Raw genomic sequence first — 20,394 nt, 5'->3', positions numbered from 1 at the left:
ATCCATATTTTCAACACCCAGATACACAAATGTTAGCTTTGTCTTCACTTACAAAATAGTTTGTTTTCATTACAAATCCCACCTTTAAATGCTGGAAAATTCCCACTTTTAAGTGCTGGGAAATTCCCACTAATCATCACCGAAGTTTACTTTATTCACAACCAAACCGTGCTGAACAGATGTGGTTTGTCATGAAAATTTTTAAGACCAAAAACTAGTTAATATAATATTCAATAATGTAAGCCAGAGGGTGAGCAAATTCTTAAAAGAAAACTCAAGGAAAACAAAAATCAGATTTTTGAATATTTTTTTACAGGAAGTATTCCCGTACCCTAAGAACGAATTTGGCTAAAAAGTAATGAGATACTTTTTAGAAAACTCCTTTAAAATATTGGGTTACTTTCTAAAAACCCCCAATGCATACAATAATTTTTTTTCGCAAATGCTAGGTTCATTAATGACTATGCTATTTAGCTATTAAACGCTCTTAAATATATTCTAAAAAATTAAATTCTTCAAAAAATTCTGATCACAAAGTTATTAAAATTAATACACAAACACATCCAATGTGATCTGTTTTAACCAACTTATGCTAATAGTTAGTATTGGAAGCCATATGCTAAACCAATATCAGTGTATTTTATGTTTTGGCCATTTTCAATTGAAAAGCCAAAATGCAATTCATTCAATCAATTCCATTTGTTTTCAAAAGTTAATGCTTTCTGGTCGCAAATCTAAATCAAGGAACAACAGCCGTCTGTTTTATTTTTTAATAGCCGCAATACATGTGCCCCCCAATTACCCCTTTTCAAAGTGACCAAATGTGATTGAGTATTGATTAGAATGCTTCCATTAAAATCAGACACGGTATTCAACATCCCAAACAAAAACAAAATCTAACATCGTCACTTAGCGCACAACCCAACGCTGACCAACTAACGCCACAAATCTATTAAAACGTCAAACCTATGTTGGACGTCTGCATGTCGGCAACTATAAATTGATTTGATGTGTTAATTTACGATAATAAAAAATGATTTAGAAATAGCAAATCAAATTAAACAACGCCACGCAATTTGGACAAAGAAAACAAAAATGATGAATGTTTAGACTTGTTGGTTTGCCATCGGACCGAACAACACCTCAGATTTGCAAGCGGCCAAATAAAAGCATCCAACAAAACAAACGACCCGACAATAAGTCATATGTCATCGAAAAAATAAGAAAGTCAAAATATAGCAACGCTTAAAGAGATCAAAAGAAATACACAGAAGAAACATTGAAACCGGATGTAAGGCCATAAAAAGAAGACAAGATAAAGAAAGATATATACGTATAGCGATAATAATAGCAAAAAGAAGAAAGTCTTTGATTTATACTCGTATTTATTGTCCAGTGTCATATGTCACACACACACACACACAGAGTATGGAACAACTGATATCATCGATTCGAAAACCTGTTTTAAACTTCTAATGAAACAATCAGAAAAATAGCACACAAATCCAAAACATTTTGGTTCAACGCAAGAATTAGAAATGAAAAAGAATGGACCTAGCAGAAACTTAGACTCCCACCCAACCCAACGGCTTGCATAACATGGGTGCGGGTTATTTATAAAAGTAATTGAATCACCATCGAAAAAAAAATTAAACCATAGGTTACGAGCTAGTGCCTAATAGAGATCAAGATCCTTACTCCACAGACAATTTCAAGTTTATACGATGCTGACAAATACAAGGGCCTTTCTTCTTACCTTTCAGGGGAGTTTTTATGGGTGTTGTTTTGCCATCTATGCGTCTGGTATTCAATTGGAATTTCTTAAGTGGTGGCGAACCTTTGATGCTGGTTGTGCTGCCACCTGTTGGACTGCTAGCAGCCGTCGAAGTTGTGGATGGAGATGGCGTTGTACAATTGCTCTGGGCATTGAAACGTTTTTCTGAAAAGAGAATAAAATATTATTATTTAATGTAAGGTATACTTTTAGGAGCATCGGTTTTAATTGGCGTCATTGCTATTTACAGCTATTCACTATTCACAGCAACAAATGTTTAGAGAAACATGTGTCGCAGCAAATGTTGCTAAAAGGTTTCTTCTCATTATTTTCACTTACTGCGTCGTCCATGCCTTTGGATAATTGCATGGATGTAATCAAAACAAAACATATGACCCCTCTTGAATCACGTAATCTTGATGTATGTGTTCTTTCCCATTTACCTCTTGGAAAAGCTTTTAAGAAATTTGATTTCAATTGTTTGAAGTGAAACATTGAAAATATAAAATTTAAAATATGTATTGTCAAAAAAATATTACAAATCATTTACAAGTCTACAAAAATAGGTATTGGGTTTGTGTCTTGTGCTTTCCCAGTACAATTGGGGAAAATGAAAAAAAATAAAGTATCCACTAAAATGTGGAATAAAATGATAAATTCTCCAAATAAATAAATCATATATATTTTAAATTACAGTTATTACCTCGAAACGTACCGTAAAATTCGATACAATTCGTCGATCCCAAAAGTTCAAAACATTAATTTCTTTGAATGTTATGGAAACATTCAAGAGTTCAATATTGAACATATTCAACTTCCACCGAATATACTATTATACTATTATAACCTACAACACTATGTGATTGGGCCAAAAATTATGTAACACCTCGAAATATTGATTTCCTATCTTGCCGAGCTAAGTCGATCTAGCTATGTATGTCCGTCCGCCTGTCCGTCTGCTCATGTTAATTTGTAATTACTCTACAGGTCGCAATTATGGCCCGATCTTCACGAAATTTAGAATGGAGGTGAGGGTAGGGACAGAGTAAAACCTTATAGCTTTTGGTGATGATCGCATAATATTTAGGGGTTGAAATGTACCAAAAACTGAAAAATTTCATGATTTTGCAGCTGCCCTACAAGTCGCAATTATAGACCAATCGAAGCGGAAGTTAGCATGGGGCTAGAGCTTAGGGCTGGGCAGAAGCCTTCCAATTTTGATGGCCATTGGGTAATATTTAGTGGGTGAAAAAGCCCATAACATTTGTTATATAAAAGTCAAATTTTCTATTAAACCGCGAATATTTTTAATCCCTGCGAAATTACAAATAGACGAACAGGTCAACTTTGACCGTTGCGTAGATGCCGATAGTAAATATATCGGATGTATATAGCAAAATATATACAATGTATATATAGAAAGGAAGGGGATGTTAGCTAGAATGCTTTTATCTCAAAAATGGCTAGACCGATTTCGACAAATTTTGTCAATTCAGAATGCCTTCTTATCATAAAAGTATAAAATCTAAAAAAAATCGCATAAAAAGATGCCTATAATGATGTTAATATAGATTTTGCAGTATTTTGTGACATTCTTTTATTTTTTCATATTTTTTATCGCATGCGATTTTTTCAATTTCACTTCAAATATTGGAGTGTATGTTTTGTAATATTTTTTCATTTTACAACCCAGGTTGAGGTTATTATATACAGATTGCAATTATCCTCACGAAAAAGGCTAGGGTTAGGTTCAGAATGGCTAGGCCTATTGTATTCAATATATTTAGGGGTTGAAATGGACCAACAACTAAAAATGTTCCTGATTTTGCAGCCGTTATAAAATTAACAAATTCAATCCAAAGGAAATCTCGCATGAAGTTAGAGTTTAGGACAGCGGGTAGAATGGACCACTACTTTTGTGTGAAAAATATCAACATTATTTACAGGCGATATCCGCAATGCACGTTGACGAATATAGCCTTCTAAGCCCCTTCTAGGGGCTTCTAACATATTTTAGTGTTGTAGGGTATTACATGGTCGGTCCCGCACGACTATAGCCTTTGCTTACTTGTTTATTTTTATTTCTGCGTTGAATTTTTCTTCTTTCTTTGACCTCGCTCACCAGACCAATTTCTCTTTGATTTTCTACATAATAAAAAAAAAACAGTTTTTTTTTAAATCGGCTTTACTAAAAATGTTGGACAACATCGGAGTTTGAAAACTATTGAAATGATTAAACTCTTCTTTGTATGAATGCAATTTTTGTTTTCTCTTTAATAATCTCTCTTTTGGACTCATGTGCTAGCACACGGCTTTGAGCAGTGCTGTTTTAAATAAATAAATTTAAAGTTAATAAAGAGAGATTAAAAATCGTAATTTTAGTTCTTCCTCTCTAATCTGTTTCACGCTTTTGCTCACCTCTACTATAAACACTCCATTCATAGAAATATAATGGTGTTCAAAACATCAATTTCACAGCATGAAACACATTGAGGAAATTGAAGTCATCAACAGCCACTTGTTCTGCTTTCTAATTAACACCTACTCTTTTGCCCCCACTTACCCCCATGTAACTGTCAACTGGATTCGAATTAGTTAACATACACTTGACCACCGTGATCGTTTGTAGCCAGCTTCACCAACAATACACTTCTTCGGTCGGAACGCATTGACAAGATGCCTTCAACGACGAGATGCAGAGACACCCATACAAACCGGTTTACAATGGCTGACCAAAGAAGATTCATATACGATGTTGGCCATTTATTTCGCTTGACCAAATTTAGTCAGAGCCGATAAAGACCCGCTTCTTTTGTTTTGGATTTCTATAACAGCTGCACTTGTCCTCCGCTTTCGTTTCTTCTTGCGCCCCCTTCACAATCACAAACGAAAGAAAATACGGAGTAAAAATGAGAAGAGAGACTCTAATTTTTAACATCATTAACACCTGTTATCTATCATCGGAGTGTGAAAACGGTTAACAAAACAAAAACAAAAGAACTAACAACAAGCCACAAAGAAAGTCAAACAAAGATGAAGCAAGGTAATAACACGTAATAGACGCTAATATACGAATGAGATCATTTTGTCCATTTGTTGCTTGTCGTGAGTGCAGTGTTGCTCGTGAGCAGTTCTGCATGAAGAAGGAAAGAGAAAGATGAAAATTGTAATGTTCCGGCAACATGTTGCTGAAATGCATTATATCTCTTTTTGTGTGCATTATCTGCTATTCTCCTAGAAGTCTCTTAAATACGATTCTCCCCCCATTCAGTGCACAATTTTACCTTCGAAGAACAATCAACACAACCGTGTCTCTCGATATCTTTTACAACAGGTTTTTTGTGTACCTTTGTTATTTCTCGATTTGTTGGTTTGTTGTTATGCCCGCTTACGGAATTCAATGACGAAGTACCACATATTTGACGATCTTGTTTTGGTATGAAAAATAGAAGCTGTTTTTTGGATTTTTGTTCCAAAAAAAATATTTTTAAAGTACCACCTCATTAATTGTTGTACATAAAAACGCAAAACCACATAGCCCTAGAACCAGCTGATCATACCACTCATAATCTTCACTTGCATAAGCATAATTCCTCATAAATCCCATAACAATTATTAGCATTCTTTGGCATTTGAAATGTGGTCCAGTGTGGGCCTCAAAGTAACCGAGATCATCTTTTCCAACAACAACTTTTTCACACAGACTGCCCACCACCACTCTTGGTCCGATGAAATAATCAGCAAAAAAAAGCTCACCGATGATGATGGTGGCTAGTGCCGACAAGCGCAAGTGTGAATGAACAGCGCAAACAGCATGAATGAATTGGGGTTTTTTTGAGTGGGCTGCTTTACGCTAATACGCTGATAAATTAGCATTGAACTATATTTTCCCATGTATGGGCGAAATTTAATTCCACTTTACAAAACGTTCAACCAACAACAGGTCATATCTTCTGATTTGATGCTGCTTTCAAACTTAATTAGCATAAACAGTTTGAATGGGTAAAAGTGGGTAAAAGACAATAACAACATTTATTTATGAGATTTATGTATGTTAATTGGTTTTTAAGTTTAATTTTTTTGAGACGAAAAAAGGTGAGAATGCATTGTGTTAAATATTTGCGGATTATCTTAACATATGTGTTGCCGAAAATTTATGCCAAAAAATAAATATGAGTTTTAAGTTTAGATTAAAACGTATATCTCTTAAATGCATAGAAACAAATTTAAATGAAGAAAAACTCTAATTAAAATTAGAAACTTTCCACGACAAATGTTGAGTGCCTGAAAATTATATTTAAATATTATGATTTACGGATAACGTAACGTAGCATGAAGTTGCGGGGGAGCTGTATCCAATTTTACACCAATAATGACAAAATTTGGCAGAGTTATTCCTGAGCTGCATCTGCTATCGTTGTTATTGAGTGCATATTACGGATGGGAGTTATATAGCTGAACCGATTTTCTCCAAATTTTACGTACTTGTTTCTAGGCTAAATTTGGAAGTCTCTGCCAACATACATCCAATTAAGGCTTATACCTCTCTTTTGTTACCCACAGGTTAACGTTGTACTTCAAAACCTCCTCCTCACTCCACCTTAATATTGTCAACTTCTTGCATTATTTGCAGGAACAATATGCAATGAAATTAATTAAATTTAAGTTCTTGTCAAAGTCTTTCTCTGCTCCTGTATCTGTGTTTTGGTAACATACAAAATTGCAATAAGTTTTTCTTCATAAGTTGGACTTTAACCATTTATTTCAAATTATTCTGGCGCACAACGCTTTGATGGAAGCGTCAGCTAAGGTTGCTTAATACCGCGCCACTAAGAAATTCACACGAAAGTGCTTCGGTTTGTGGCACGAAATGTTAAATCAGTTACACGTCAAGTATGTCTTGCATTTCAAATGAGGCAGTTAACTTTGTACTTATGTAATCTATCTTTTGAGCCATCGCACGGTGTTTCTTAACAAAAAAAAAAAATACATTTTGGGAATTTTTGATAGAAAGTCAAATTTCCACAAGATTTTTTCATTGACAAGTACTTTGTTTCGAAATGCTATCTTCTGTTTGGGATGTCTAAAATATTTCCAGATATTTTTTTGCGCAACACGGTGCATCAATGCATACAATGCCGCTAGACATTTTCATGCAACAAAATCTATTTTCAATATTTTAACACATTCCTCCCTGATTGTGCATAGATTGCAACATTCCTAAGTAAAAAATATGATGAACAATTAAGTCAGCTATCTTTAGATGAGCCAAAAAAAATACTGAAGTCAAATAATTACAAAATGTTAAAAGCTATGAAGTTACTCCAGTTATCACAGTTAAATACTTGATTAATGCTACTTTCAAGACATTAAAGAAACAACGTTACTTATATGAATTTTTGAGATCGTCATTTATTCACTCTTGTTCTTTTGAGGAACATGGTAAATTATGCTGCCAACAAAATATAACTTCGGTGGACAGTGTTTCTTAACAATTTTCAGTTTTTAAACTAAGGTACACTATGCAACACGAAAATTATTATTCATATTTTGACACCCCAAAAGAAGAGATGATCTGTTTATTTAATTGTTCGTTTATAATCAACTGATGCTGCTTTGACCTTTATGTCCAAATAAATTATTTTGTGAGACCCATATCTTGCAAACTGTTTATAACTTGGATATTCTCTCTTAGACAAAGTTTTAGCTATTGTCAGACAGATTCAAGGTTTGGACACATAAAATCCATAAGATCCTTCATTGATAAAGTCAAATTAGTTTATATTTTTTATCGGGCTCTGATATATACATATGAAACCGTAAAAAATTCAAACGAAAGTATACCAAGATGACAGCAAACAACTTTCTAGAGAAGTAGTTCTTAAGTCAATTTTTACTTTCTTACCGATTAAATATGTAGATAGCAAACTTTTCAAAAAACTAATCTTGTATGTTATCGCTCAAATAAAGTTCAGGTAGTTGTATATTGAGATCATAGATAATTTGGTAATTTGCTTGAATTTGAAATGGTTCCGTGTATATATATATCAAACCCAGAAAAAAAATTATAAGAAACTAACTTGCCAATTTTTATCTTAAAATTATTTTTTTTTTTTATTTTATGTGTTCACAAATTTTGTTTTGAGTAACAATAGCTATAACATTGTCTCGGAGAGGAAATCCTAAATTCTTAATGCTTTGCATGACATGTGCCTTCGGACACGAAGGTCGACATTTTTTGGGCCCACAACAGAATACGTTTTTTAAAACTGCAACACCTTCTTCTCATTTTTGTCCTTCTATCATGCTACGGTGTCAAAACATAGTTAATAATCTTTGAATTACAGTCGTATTCATCTGAAATTTGTCATGGATAACTCTACAACCTGTCATTTACGTGTACAGTCCACTTATTATAGTTTGTGTTTTTATCAAATAAAAATCCGTACCATTGTCGAGTTATCATGAGAAATCATATATTCATTATCAAGACTTGTAAAGCGGATCTTTCAATGGAATATTAAATTTAAATTTATTCGAATAATTGAAATGTGGCGCTCAAAGTCAAGTAACAGGTACACCCACATATTACAGATCATGCCTATCATAGGAATCATTTTTAATGATTATCAAATATTTGAGTTAATTAGATAAGACGCCGTCTTACCCCGCTAGCTTTTCCGGTGAATCACATCAAATCCAAATAAATTAGCTATAAGTTGACACAGCTGAAAATTCCAGATAAATTTTAATTTCATTTTTTGCATCGGAACCAAAACAATTTCATCATTTGCAATTCGATTGCTTAAAAGACCAGTTTAGCTAGAATGAGAGGAATATGGCACTCAATACTATTTTCTTTGTTCTAATCTGTCAGATTTTAGCAGTTCCAATCAAGGGCGAGGGCTACTTAGGTTATGGACCTGATTTAACAGGCACTGCCGGTAAGTATATGATGAATTGTACAGGCACTTAATTTTAATGGAATATCTTTGCTTTAGGCGAAATTTGGCCCAAACCATTGTGGCAGGATGATTCAGGTCGTTATTTTGACATGGATCCCAATAATTTTCAATTTGTGGTAATGCACACAATACTCAGTGCAATCGAATAAATTTTCATTTGCTCTACTTTTTTCGCAGGCTGTGAACAGAAATTGTCCCCTACTTCAAGATGCCATTTCACGGTATGCCGATATCATTCGCAAATCGGCTCAAGGTTATGTCAAGGCACCACAAACAAAAGTTGTGCGCCGAATTCAGAAGCTAAGTGTCAATCTGACAAGAACATGCGGAACACTTCCCAGTTTGGATATGGATGAGTCATGTGAGTGGGAATGTGCCGTTTAGCTTCTGCGGTGTCATTAATCAAGAGAACAGAATTAATTAAAACGGTTTCGCCACATTTCAGATTATGTTTGGGGTGATGGACGCATCATTGCAAATTCCATCTGGGGGATACTAAGAGGCCTGGAAACTATTTCACAGCTTCTGGTGCCGATGCCCAATGGAATGGTAAGTAAACTATTAACTCTATAACAGGAGACGAGGTGTCCCATGTGTGTGTTTGTGTGAAACAAAATTAATTGATAATTGTCACCAACTCATTTTGGCGATGTACCCACACAACAATCCTTTCCTTTCAGCTTCGTATACCGGAAACAGAAATTTATGACGAGCCACGTTTCAAGTATCGAGGCCTAATGTTGGATTCTGCTCGTCATTTTATAAGTAAAACCAAAATCCTACAACTTCTTGAAGGTATGGCCTATAACAAACTAAATGTGTTCCACTGGCATTTGACGGACGATTCGGCATTCCCATTCAGTTCAGCAGTGTATCCCGAACTGTCGCAAAAAGGTGCCTATCGTCCGGAATTGACTTACTCCCCGGAGGATGTGAAGGAAATTGTGGAATTTGCCCGGAAGAGGGGTATACGTGTAATCCCTGAATTCGATACCCCAGGTAGGTGACATTCGCAACACATTTGGGTAGGAAATCACGATTTGGAGTTCTTTCAAAGGTCACACCGCATCTTGGGGTGCATCTCATCCAGAAATAATGACAACCTGCTCCGGCCAATACAATGGCCAGCTGGGACCCTTTAACCCAACAAAAGAAGCCACATTTACACTTTTGTATAAATTCTTTAGGTGAGCCTTTTCCACAATAGTCCCATGTAACTCTCATTACACTCCCATCGTTTCCTCAGTGAAATCCGAAATCTTTTCCCCGACAAATATTTACATCTTGGTGTTGATGAGGTTAATCCTTCCTGCTGGGAAAGTAATTCCCAGATTCAAAACTATTTAGCCTCCAATGGCTTAGATAATGGCGACATACCCTATTTGTATTTGGAAAGATTCTCAGCAAATATTACGTCGTTGGGTTGGAAGCAAATGGCGTGGCAAGAGGTAAGAAAAGGATTAAACCTTCCTGAGTTGGACAAAAAAAATAAATACCATTTTCAGGGTTTCATAGAAAATCCATGGATGGCTTGGCCCAAAGACACCATTGCTCAGATCTGGTTTGACTATAAGGCAACCGCTGCCACCCTTACTAAACGTAAATTCAATGTCATACGAAGCCAAGACTGGTATTTGTACGTCTTGGAAACAGGCGGTGACTGGGAGAAATTCTATAATGTGGAACCCACCGATTTTAGTGGGACCGATGCCCAGAAGCAATTGGTCATTGGCGGCGAAGCTTGTCTATGGACCGAATTCATCAACGAGCACAATGTCTTGCCGACCACCTTTCCCCGAGTGGCAGCTGTAGCCGAAAGGCTTTGGTCCGAACAAGCTCATCGAAGCATCGATGAGGCGAAATTACGCTTGGAAGAGCACAATTGCCGTATGGTCTACAGGGGCATTGAGGCCAGACCGGCCAATAGTTTTGGTCTTTGCTAGTGTAAGTGAAGCAAAAACCAACAACAACAACAACGTCTTAATAAAAAATGTTTGCAATTAAATCGAAACGTTTTTGGTTTTCATTACAACTATGTCTGGCACTTACGTGTTAATGTTAAAACCGCCGGTTTTGGCCGTGTTGAAGAACCATTCGATGTTTGTTGAGTTTTTGGTGGTGGTCCCAAATCGGTTGGCGATATACTCAGATTGCGCACATCGCGTTTCTTGGCTGCTCCTGCAAAGGAAGAAAAGAAAACGGAAAACAAAATGAAAAATTACTGTTAAACAACATTAAATTGCTTGGATCCGAGTAAAAGCTATGCGCGAGCACGCTCTGAGAATTATCTACATTTGCGAAGAGACCCATTTAAAACTTGAGCGATAGCATAATTTCATTAAATCGTTATGTTACAAACGTGACCATTTTCAAATTTTACAACATTTCGGGTGTGGGGAGGGGGGAGGGTGGTTGTTTGGTGTGTACGGAAAGAAAGTACTTCTAATCAAATATCCAGCACTCAAATATGCATTCTTTGGCAAAACTAAAAAACATTGTTGGAATTTCCATTTGGAATTCGAGTTAATAGAAATGATGGCAAAGAATGCAAAGATGAAGTGAAACTTTCGAATTCCGCTAAAAATGATTTCATTTTAGCAAGCAAGCTGTGAGTGCAAGTTCCTCCTCATGTGAGCATTAAAAACACACATTACGCCTGAGGTTGATATATTTCTGACATTTGGAGATAAATAGAAAAAATCACTCAAACGTAGATGTGAATCTGCGGTTCCTTTCATTGACAAATGAAGTAATGTTCGGAAAATAGACACAGCTCCCCCAAAAACGAAGATGAAGTGAATTCATTCAATACCCTTTTTTTTTGTATTTGTAAACATCCATTAAACAAATTTTCAGTAAATGAATCGAACAAAGGGGAAGCGCAATTTCGCAACTGCAAACACATCTGTTGGCGGAACACACATCGAAGGAATGGACATTGCATTTCCTTATTGGAAATAGTAATTTGCAAAAGATGCAAAGGCATACAGTGACTCCGACACTAAAATCTGCTGTAGATTTTAAACAAATAAACCAAATGACGATGTAAAGTCTTTAAGGGAAGTGGAAAAGGAAAAACCAAGGGAGAAGGAAAAACCAAGTTGAGTTCTGACAAGAATCTTTAAACATTAGAAAATTAATAATTTAGATTTGACAGAGATTTTCTATTTCTGAGGCACCAAAGTTACAAAAAGTTATCCAATAACAACTTAAATTGCCAATAAAATTTGGCTACATTTTTCAATATGCTTAAAGGCATAGAACCATACCTTCTACGAATGAGAAAAATAGACTGCACAATTACCCTCTTGATTCTTTCTATTTCGAAATAATAAGTCTAGTCTTAAAATACGCAATGCTTCTGTAATTTTGAACTAATTGTATTACAAATTTAGTGGAATCTGAACTTATCATCCAAAAAGATTCTATAATATGTTGGGACCATGTACAGGGTGAGATGAAAAAACTGCTACCAACTTCAGACTGTTGTCATTTCTAAGTCACTCGTCCGACAGCTGTTAAAATTATTCCAGTGACAGCTCATAATATTGTTTAAAAGCGTACAAAAACAATTTGGTGACAATTTTCCAGAAAAAAAGTTATTCGTGATGGAATTCAAGCGTGATAGTGGCTTGAAAACCGCATCTGGCTATAGTTAGAGCACTCCAGCATTTAAATGTGAATAAATCGTTAGTGTCTCGTACCATCGCTCGTTACCGTGATACAGGTAGCGTAGCCGGACGTCAAGGAATTGGACGGAAGAAAACAGCAACATCAGCAGAAATGGTTCGAAAAGTAAATAAGCGGCTTGATCGAAACCCGCGTCGCAGTGGTCGAAAAATGGCTCCTGAGCTAAGTATACCGCAATATTCCATTTGGCAAATATTGAAAAATGAGCTCGGGGTAAAGCCATTGAAATTCCAAAAAGTGCAAGCACTTACACCGCAACAGAAAGAAAATAGACTCAAAAGAGCTAAAGAGTTGCTTCGCTTGGCCGAAAGTGGTGAACTACCGAATTTGGTTTTCTCCGATGACAAAACATTCGTTGTCCAGCAGTTTGTAAACAAACAAAATGATCGTGTTTACTTGCCAAAAAGGTAAGCTGAAAATGTGCACCTTCGGTTGGCCACCAGAACTCAAGCGCCGGCCATGGTGATGGTATAGGCCATAATAGCCGATGGTCGCCCTGCTCATATTGATCGACCGTGGCATAAGAATAAATGCCGAATATTATCGCTAAAATATTCAGGAGGGTGTATTAAAGCCTTGGGCACGCAAACATTTTGGCTGCAGACCTTGGACATTCCACCAACTAAGAATGGTTACATAATAAGGTTCATCGCTTCATTTCCAGCGCACAATGGCCGCCAAAATCTCCGGAGACCAATCCGTTTGACTATTGTGTCTGGAGTATTTTGGAATGCAAAGTTGGCACTAAAAAATACCAAAGTGTAGATCACCTCCAGCAAGCGGTTTGCCGGGAATGGGCCAAAATACCGCAGAGCAACATTTAAAGGCCATAATTCACGCCAAAGGTGACCAATTCGAACAAATCTAAACTTATTCTAAAATTTGATGCCATTTCCGACATATTTGTTTTCATTCAATAAAATTAAAAAAAAATATATATATGGCGGAAGGTATAATTGACATGAATTTGCTTATGAATAGTTTAATCTATCCATTTCTTAACTATAAAGACACTTACCTTTAGCACGTTTACCAAAGCTACCGAAACGCTCTCTTTCGATGACCTGAGCGTGGATATATCGTTCGGAATAAGAACGCGATAATTTCTCTTTTGAACTGTGTGCGCCCATATTTATTTTATTGATCAAACGGTCGCTTCAAATATTCTTAATACTTTGACATATTTTTTTAATTTTATTTTCTACAGATTTTTTTAATCTAATTTTTGTTTATTCAGGTGGTTTTTTGATATTCTGGAAAATTTTTGCAATTACGATTTTTAATTGAGTTAAATTAATTGGTTTAAATATTATTTGTTGTTGTGTCGGTGGAGCTTTTAAAATCATTCTAATATATGAGTGGCTAACCATTTAATCTAATCATGAAAGAAGAGGCCACAAAACAAATGTTTCGTTTATTCGAATTATGTTCTGGTATCCACCTTGGATATGTCACTCTTGTAGTTCTCAAAATATTATTTTCCCTTTTCAATGTGAAATACATTACTTGATTTATTCAAAATTGCCAAACACAAATTTCTACAACGAAAAACACTCAGAAAATGTGTATTTTTCCACCATGTCGTAAGGGGGACCAAAGAGTTTCATCACATTCCGGAAAAACAGATATCTTCAGTTTGTAAATCAAAATGTATTACAAAAAATGGAACGTCCGCAATTATTAATTTTTAAACAATCACTTACGCCTTGAACAGAATGTTCCGATGCACGAAATGTTGCCCAATTTGTTGAATGATTCGTCACTCTTCATCTTAGAAGACCAACATCATACAGCACACCCCACGCAGAGATGAAATTGAATGAAAAACATAGAATCAGGCAAGGTCGAAAGGAAAAATCACACAACAATGTAAAGCAATTCACCCCACAAAACTTTTTCATTATTATTTTATGTGTGTGCGTGTTTGTTGTTGTCTTATGCTGTGGCATGGCCAGGTGTTTTCTTCGTGTCTCCTCAATTTGGATTAGGGAAAACATATATCCACGTGGTATCAGAATCTAAAGACAGAACGGCGACTGGCTTCCTACTCACAAATTTGCTATCTCGATGACAAATTATGGCTGAAATTAAGAATTCCATGGGAAATGTTTTACATAGTTGCCAGATTTGATGTTTAATGCCATGTTTTAAAACTTTGTTATTTGTATTTCGTTGAAAATCGGGAAAAAAAAATTGTTTTATATTTATTTATTTGAATTGATCTAACTAAATTTAATCTTCTTAAATCTGTGAATGTAATTTCGAAAGTAAATGTAATTCGCTCCGTGTCAAATATCAGCTTATTCGATAAATGTATCGGCTGTAGCGCCAGCTTAAAATATGAATGACATTTTAATGTGAAATTTGATTGCATGCTCCGATACTTGTCTTCTTTGGACCGATAGTAAGGCTTTTAGTCCATTTTAAAATCGGTTTTGATTGAAAAAATATCCAATGAATCATAATCGATTTTTAATAACAATAAAGCCTGTTCATGGATACTGAAAAAAAAAACTAATAGACTACTTTTCAATATTACCAAAAAAGGAGCAAAACTTGAATGATTTCAATATATTTGATGATTGAATGATTTCAATATATTCGATGCTTCAGATTTACCAAACAGATGGGTCCATATACAACTTCTGACAAGTTTTACTTATATAACACAGGTTTAGGTCAAAGTTATCATTCCAATTGAAGAAGATCTAAAAAAAATTAATCTGGCATCCATGAATATATCTACTCATTTTTTAGCACAAACATCCCAAATAAGTATGAGATTTTCAAAATATAGGTGAAAAGACATCCATCTGTCATGCTGCAAAGCGTGAGAAAGACAACTAATTTCATGCTTAGAATCGGGCCCATTGGATGGACAGACAAATGGGCAACCATACGCCCAACACCAATGCCACCAAAGTGAGAGTGAAAAACGCTATGCAAAACTAAAATACAGACATAAACGCCACATAGAATCTCCTTTCGAGAATAAGTTCTCCCTCAAAACAAGACATGACATATTCAGATCATCAAATACATTTGCCTCTGTTTTGTACAACTCTACACATTTGTATGTTTGTATGTATGTATGTAGACCTAAGTGGCTGTTGAGAGAGTATATTTTTAGACGTTTCCTGGTAAACGCATGTAAATGTCATCCGATTTTAGCTGGGAACGATGGTGACGGGATGTATGTTTGTGTTTTTCAGTTTTTTTTGTATTCGACTGCTGTAAAAAGACTTTAACAAGGTGCCGGGATAGGTGCAAGCGGTAACACATTATAATTACCTCATCTCATGAGGGGAAATTTTATACTTCATTTATTTTTCAGTTGATGTATGACAAATATTGTGTAATAAATTTTATTTGAAAAAAAAAACCGGAAATAAAATAAAAAAATAACAAATTCCATTTCATCGGCTGTGAATGTCAAGGAGAAATTCTTTTACAAAAATGTATGAAGGGGGAAATTTTATGAGATTTCATTGGCAGAAGTAATACAATATTTTTACTTTGTATAAAATTTATTAAACACCAAAGATGAATAGAATGTAGAGAGAATTCCTTTTTACATTCCTCAGTCATTTTTGTCGAGATATTCATTATAAAAATATATAAAACACTAAGAAATTGCAAATATAGGGTTTGCATCTTCGTCTGATGATATTAATACTTATAAAAACTAGGTTAAATTATCCTTAATTAATTTAATTAATTGCGCGAAAACTTGAACTGGGAATTGAATTGAAAATGGCATATATTACCTTTAATTATTTTCATTAAATGTTTTCCTCACAGCTTTTCGGAGCCTCAAACCCTAATTTAATTGAAAATTAATATCTACCTCTCAAGAAAGTATGGAGCATGGGGCTCTTAAGGACAGGCTCACAATCATGGATTATATATATATTATTTTGTGTGGTGTTTTTTTCTATCCTGAGTCTACACTCAAGTGTTCCTTGTGTCGGTACCGGTCTATTTATTCACAGATTTTATTATAGGTTCGATGCCTAAATGGCTTTAAACATTTTGCAACATGCATAATATGCATCCATTGTCTCACGTACAGGAGTTCCATATTCCGTTTTTATGTTAATTTTTTAACATTAGATTTTATGAAAACACAAACACACACAATTAAAAAATTTGTTAATTTCTTTGGGGCGAAATTTTAATACCCTCCACTGTGGGTAAAGAAAACGGTTAAAAATAAAAGTATCGAGATGTAATATTTGAAATTGAAAAATGTGGCTAAAATATCAAATATTCATAGGTACAGCTATATGGGAAATATAAGGACCAACTCAGGAAACCTAGTGCCACCGAAGTTTGGTCCAGTGAAAAACACTATATACCGAGTTTTTAGAGAATCCGCTAAAACTGTTGGCAAAAATCATCAGAAAATCTCTAAATACCGAATCTTTAAATAACGAATTTGCAACAATTCAGGGAATATCCCTTTTATAACCAGTTTTATAGGGCGTACATGAAAACCTCGACATGGTCCATTTCGGAACTTAATCATTTGGCAGTGGGCAGTGCCAAATGATAGCCTTCTATATCAATTTGTTCGGAAGACGAAATGTCTACTAAATAGACTTCGAATATTACACTGAATATAAGAGAATATAAATACTTTGTAAGATCAAACAAGAGTATTTTTAGGAGTTACAAACGGAATGACAAATTTAGTATAATCTCCCTAATATGGTGATGGTTATAAAAAGGATTAAATTCAGACATATTCCCCGCCATTTCTCATTATCCTCGTACAAGTTAATTAAAAAAAAATTAATAAAAAAGGTTCTCAAGTGCCGAAGTACATAAAACAATTTTGAAATACATTTGAATAACTAGACCGCATTAAATATGCGTTCGGAGAATTCAAGTTTATTGTATTTTTCTTACAACCACGGATATGAAAAATAAAGTTATTTTTGGAATTCGGTCTTCAATCCATTGCACATGCTTTTTGATTGAACAACGATTTCGGAACCCGTCACAACCAATTAAAGTAAGCAAAACAGAAATTGAGGCATCAGTGGCGAAATTTAGCATCGAAATGCGCCTTATTGAAAGTTTATCGAGTGAATACTGGTCAGAGATGCGTTCATAATTCTAATAGTTTGTAGCACATGTGTTTTATGTGCAGGCTTTTATTTTATTTTATTTTATTTATTTTTTTTGTAAAAATAAATACATAAAACAAAAACGCACTAAACTGACACATAAAACATGCCTCTTCATCTTCTTGCGGTGACATAGATTTTGCGTACGGAAAAAGTATATCGAAATATTGTTTTATTTTTAATCTGCACCAGAAACACACAATTGGCGGCTACAGCATTTCTCGTTTGTGCAGTTTCGTGGTGGAGATTTTTGGCTTTCCTTGTGAAATCTTTGCATTAAATTTGGCTAAAAGTGTGTTTCAGCGTAAACCATATGCGCACCGCACTTGCTTTGGGCTGGGTGCGTCGCGTCGTACGCTTATTAATATGTATGCCTGTTCATGTTTTCTTTTATGAATTTTCTGTCGAAAATCAGGCTAGAGGAAACAGAGCCTCTATCACAAAAAACCCCATAGACACAACAACAAAGCGAAAAATTGTTGTAAGTGGATATGAGTTTTTAGTATTTTGTTGTTTTGTAAAATTGGATGAAATGTATGAATGTGGCTAATGGGCCACTTAAAAGCCATGCAGGCGCAAGTATTTGACTGACTTCGTTTTTTTTTTTTTTTTTTTGCGCCCATTTGAGTTAAACAAATTTGGTTTTGATGAACTATTTAGCGCTCTGCTAACAGCGACAGTCCGCAAGAGTTTTATAATGTAACAAAAAAATGTTCCCATTACTCTGCATTACCTCAAAATGCGCAACATCGACAAGTTATTACTAAAAATATCTACCCCATTAACACTTGAATTTGAGTCTTTGGATTTGTTGCAATGCAAAAAAAATAATATCTTCGTAGTGTTGCAATGAATTTATTGTTTAATGTAAAACAAAAATTGGGTTAGTACTTTTAATCGTAATGGGTTGGAAGGGAATGTGTCTTTTTACATGATGGGTATCCTGATCCTCATTTCATATCAATCTATATTTATAAAGGAGAAAAATGTTTGTACGTTTGATTGTTTGTTTGTAATTTATAGACTCAAATACTGCTAAACATATTTCATAAATATACTACAGCATCGCCCGAAAGTAACATAGGATTTGAAATTCCACTTGGAACTGGATATATAGCATCAGAATCGGAGGTACCTCGAAAATATTTAGATTATGAGTGCACATACAATCTATTGATCACTTATAGATACAGTCTTCAAATTCGGAAAATGTAACGAAATTTGGAACAAAAATAAATTTGACAAATTATACTGAAATCGGTTCAGATTTGGATATAGCTCCCATATAGGGATACACGCTATGTATCCCTAATTTCTACTAAATTTGAAATATGCTACGGAATTTGATACAGAAATGAATTTACCAATTTATATTTAAATCGGTTGATGTTTGGATATAGTTTTCATATAAATCTTGGAAATAATATACGCTTGACATTTGCTTCCAAGGATAAACTCCTCGTGTATGTGAACTTAGTTTGGTATATTCCTACTTTTCTCATGATCACCTATACGTGGCATATTCACGCGTTGGTAGATCGAGCGATTTGTTTGTATACGCTCAAGAAGGAAACACAAATCCTGTTTCTAATATTCTTGACTATTTTTATTCAAAAACCACAAAATATTCGTGTATAAAATTAAAAAGGGTAGCGAAGCACAACCGTTTCAGCTAATCTACCATAAAAGTCAACGAATAACTAGAAAAATTAATTTGTTTTATTTCTATAACTAGCATTTAAATTTATAGCTCCTGGTATTGAACTCGCAATCTTCTTATTTGTAGTTAAACCCAATACAATCGCGGCAACGGTTACAAATATTAGAGAATATTCCACGTCTTACATCTACATCAACATCTGCTTTGAGTTTTTTCTTCATTTGCCGATGCCGAGTGTGGAATTCGCAACCTTCGGTTCTGTAATCGGAAGCAACCCATTGTTTTCGACCAACTGGTAGCGCAGAATATGCATCGCTTTTTAATGGGATTTTCCTATGTTTTAGTTGGGTATGTTTTGACTTTTTCGTTCAGATATCTCTAGTTCATCCGAAGAGTAATGGTTTGTAATTTATTTACAACAACATGACAACTGCATACATTCTGCATTACCAGTAGACCAAAAATAATGACAACAACATATCTTGTTCTTGGTTATAGTATGAGGTTGGGTCATGATATATAGAATGTTTACATTAAACTCCTTGATAAGGATCTACCTGGCACACATGCAATAGAATTGACAGTCTAGATCTATGGCCTAACTAACCCCAGTATTATACCGATTTTTAAATGTATCTTCCAAAACTCACATTAAAGTAATTCGTTTAATTGACTTCGCTTAGACATTGAAGTTTGCCAATTTCTTTAAAAAAATTAACTTTCAAAAATATTTTTATTTTTACACATTTCAAAGCGTTATTGTGAAATTGCTTACACACGTTTCCATCCTACATTTCTAAGAGCCACTTCTCGAATTGTATTCCAACACCGTACGCCCTTCAATGGCAAAGGGAGAAAATGGAAACTGGATGTAACTCCTTGAAACTATTATTTCAAATTGTTGTTGATGCTAATTATACAGGTGGTGAGTGCAGTTGAACTTTTCATTCTTTCTTGGCGTGAATTGTATGATTACCACCACTAAAGTTAGTTTGTAATATAAAAAAATACAATATTCATTCCCACATTACATTGGAAGGGGGTTAAGGGGTAGGTGCACCTTCCACGTTTTCCATTTATTAATGTAAACTTTTACATTGTCGCGGTATATGGGTATGTCAACGAGGATGTCAATTGAAACATAAAACTAACAACACTCGCCGGGTTTGTCCT

At 34.8% G+C, this 20,394-nt stretch overlaps 2 protein-coding genes across 2 annotated transcripts in view; one reads left to right on the top strand and one right to left on the bottom strand.

The window, feature by feature from the left end:
- Window positions 1-20,394, bottom strand: part of LOC101892669 (serine-rich adhesin for platelets) — a 107,767-nt gene that overhangs the window by 39,833 nt on the left and 47,540 nt on the right. Inside the window, exons 4-5 of the mRNA XM_059121349.1 lie at window positions 10,789-10,917; window positions 1,757-1,939 (exon numbers count right to left, since the gene is read on the bottom strand). Of these exons, the coding sequence (XP_058977332.1) occupies window positions 1,757-1,939; window positions 10,789-10,917 (312 nt within the window). The remainder of the gene's footprint in view (window positions 1-1,756; window positions 1,940-10,788; window positions 10,918-20,394) is intronic.
- On the top strand, window positions 8,554-10,750 carry LOC101893199 (beta-hexosaminidase subunit beta). Its single transcript, XM_011293812.3, has 8 exons — window positions 8,554-8,718; window positions 8,776-8,855; window positions 8,917-9,100; window positions 9,185-9,288; window positions 9,420-9,738; window positions 9,797-9,926; window positions 9,986-10,187; window positions 10,245-10,750. Exons 1-8 carry the CDS (start codon window positions 8,613-8,615, stop codon window positions 10,680-10,682), a joined length of 1,563 nt encoding a protein of 520 aa, XP_011292114.2. The 5' UTR covers window positions 8,554-8,612; the 3' UTR covers window positions 10,683-10,750.

This window comes from Musca domestica, unplaced genomic scaffold, assembly GCF_030504385.1.
Source record: "Musca domestica strain aabys unplaced genomic scaffold, Musca_domestica.polishedcontigs.V.1.1 19, whole genome shotgun sequence".
In the NCBI taxonomy this organism is placed as follows: domain Eukaryota; kingdom Metazoa; phylum Arthropoda; class Insecta; order Diptera; family Muscidae; genus Musca; species Musca domestica.
Note: the sequence above shows the minus strand (reverse complement) of the source record. Positions and strands in the feature narration are given on the sequence as shown.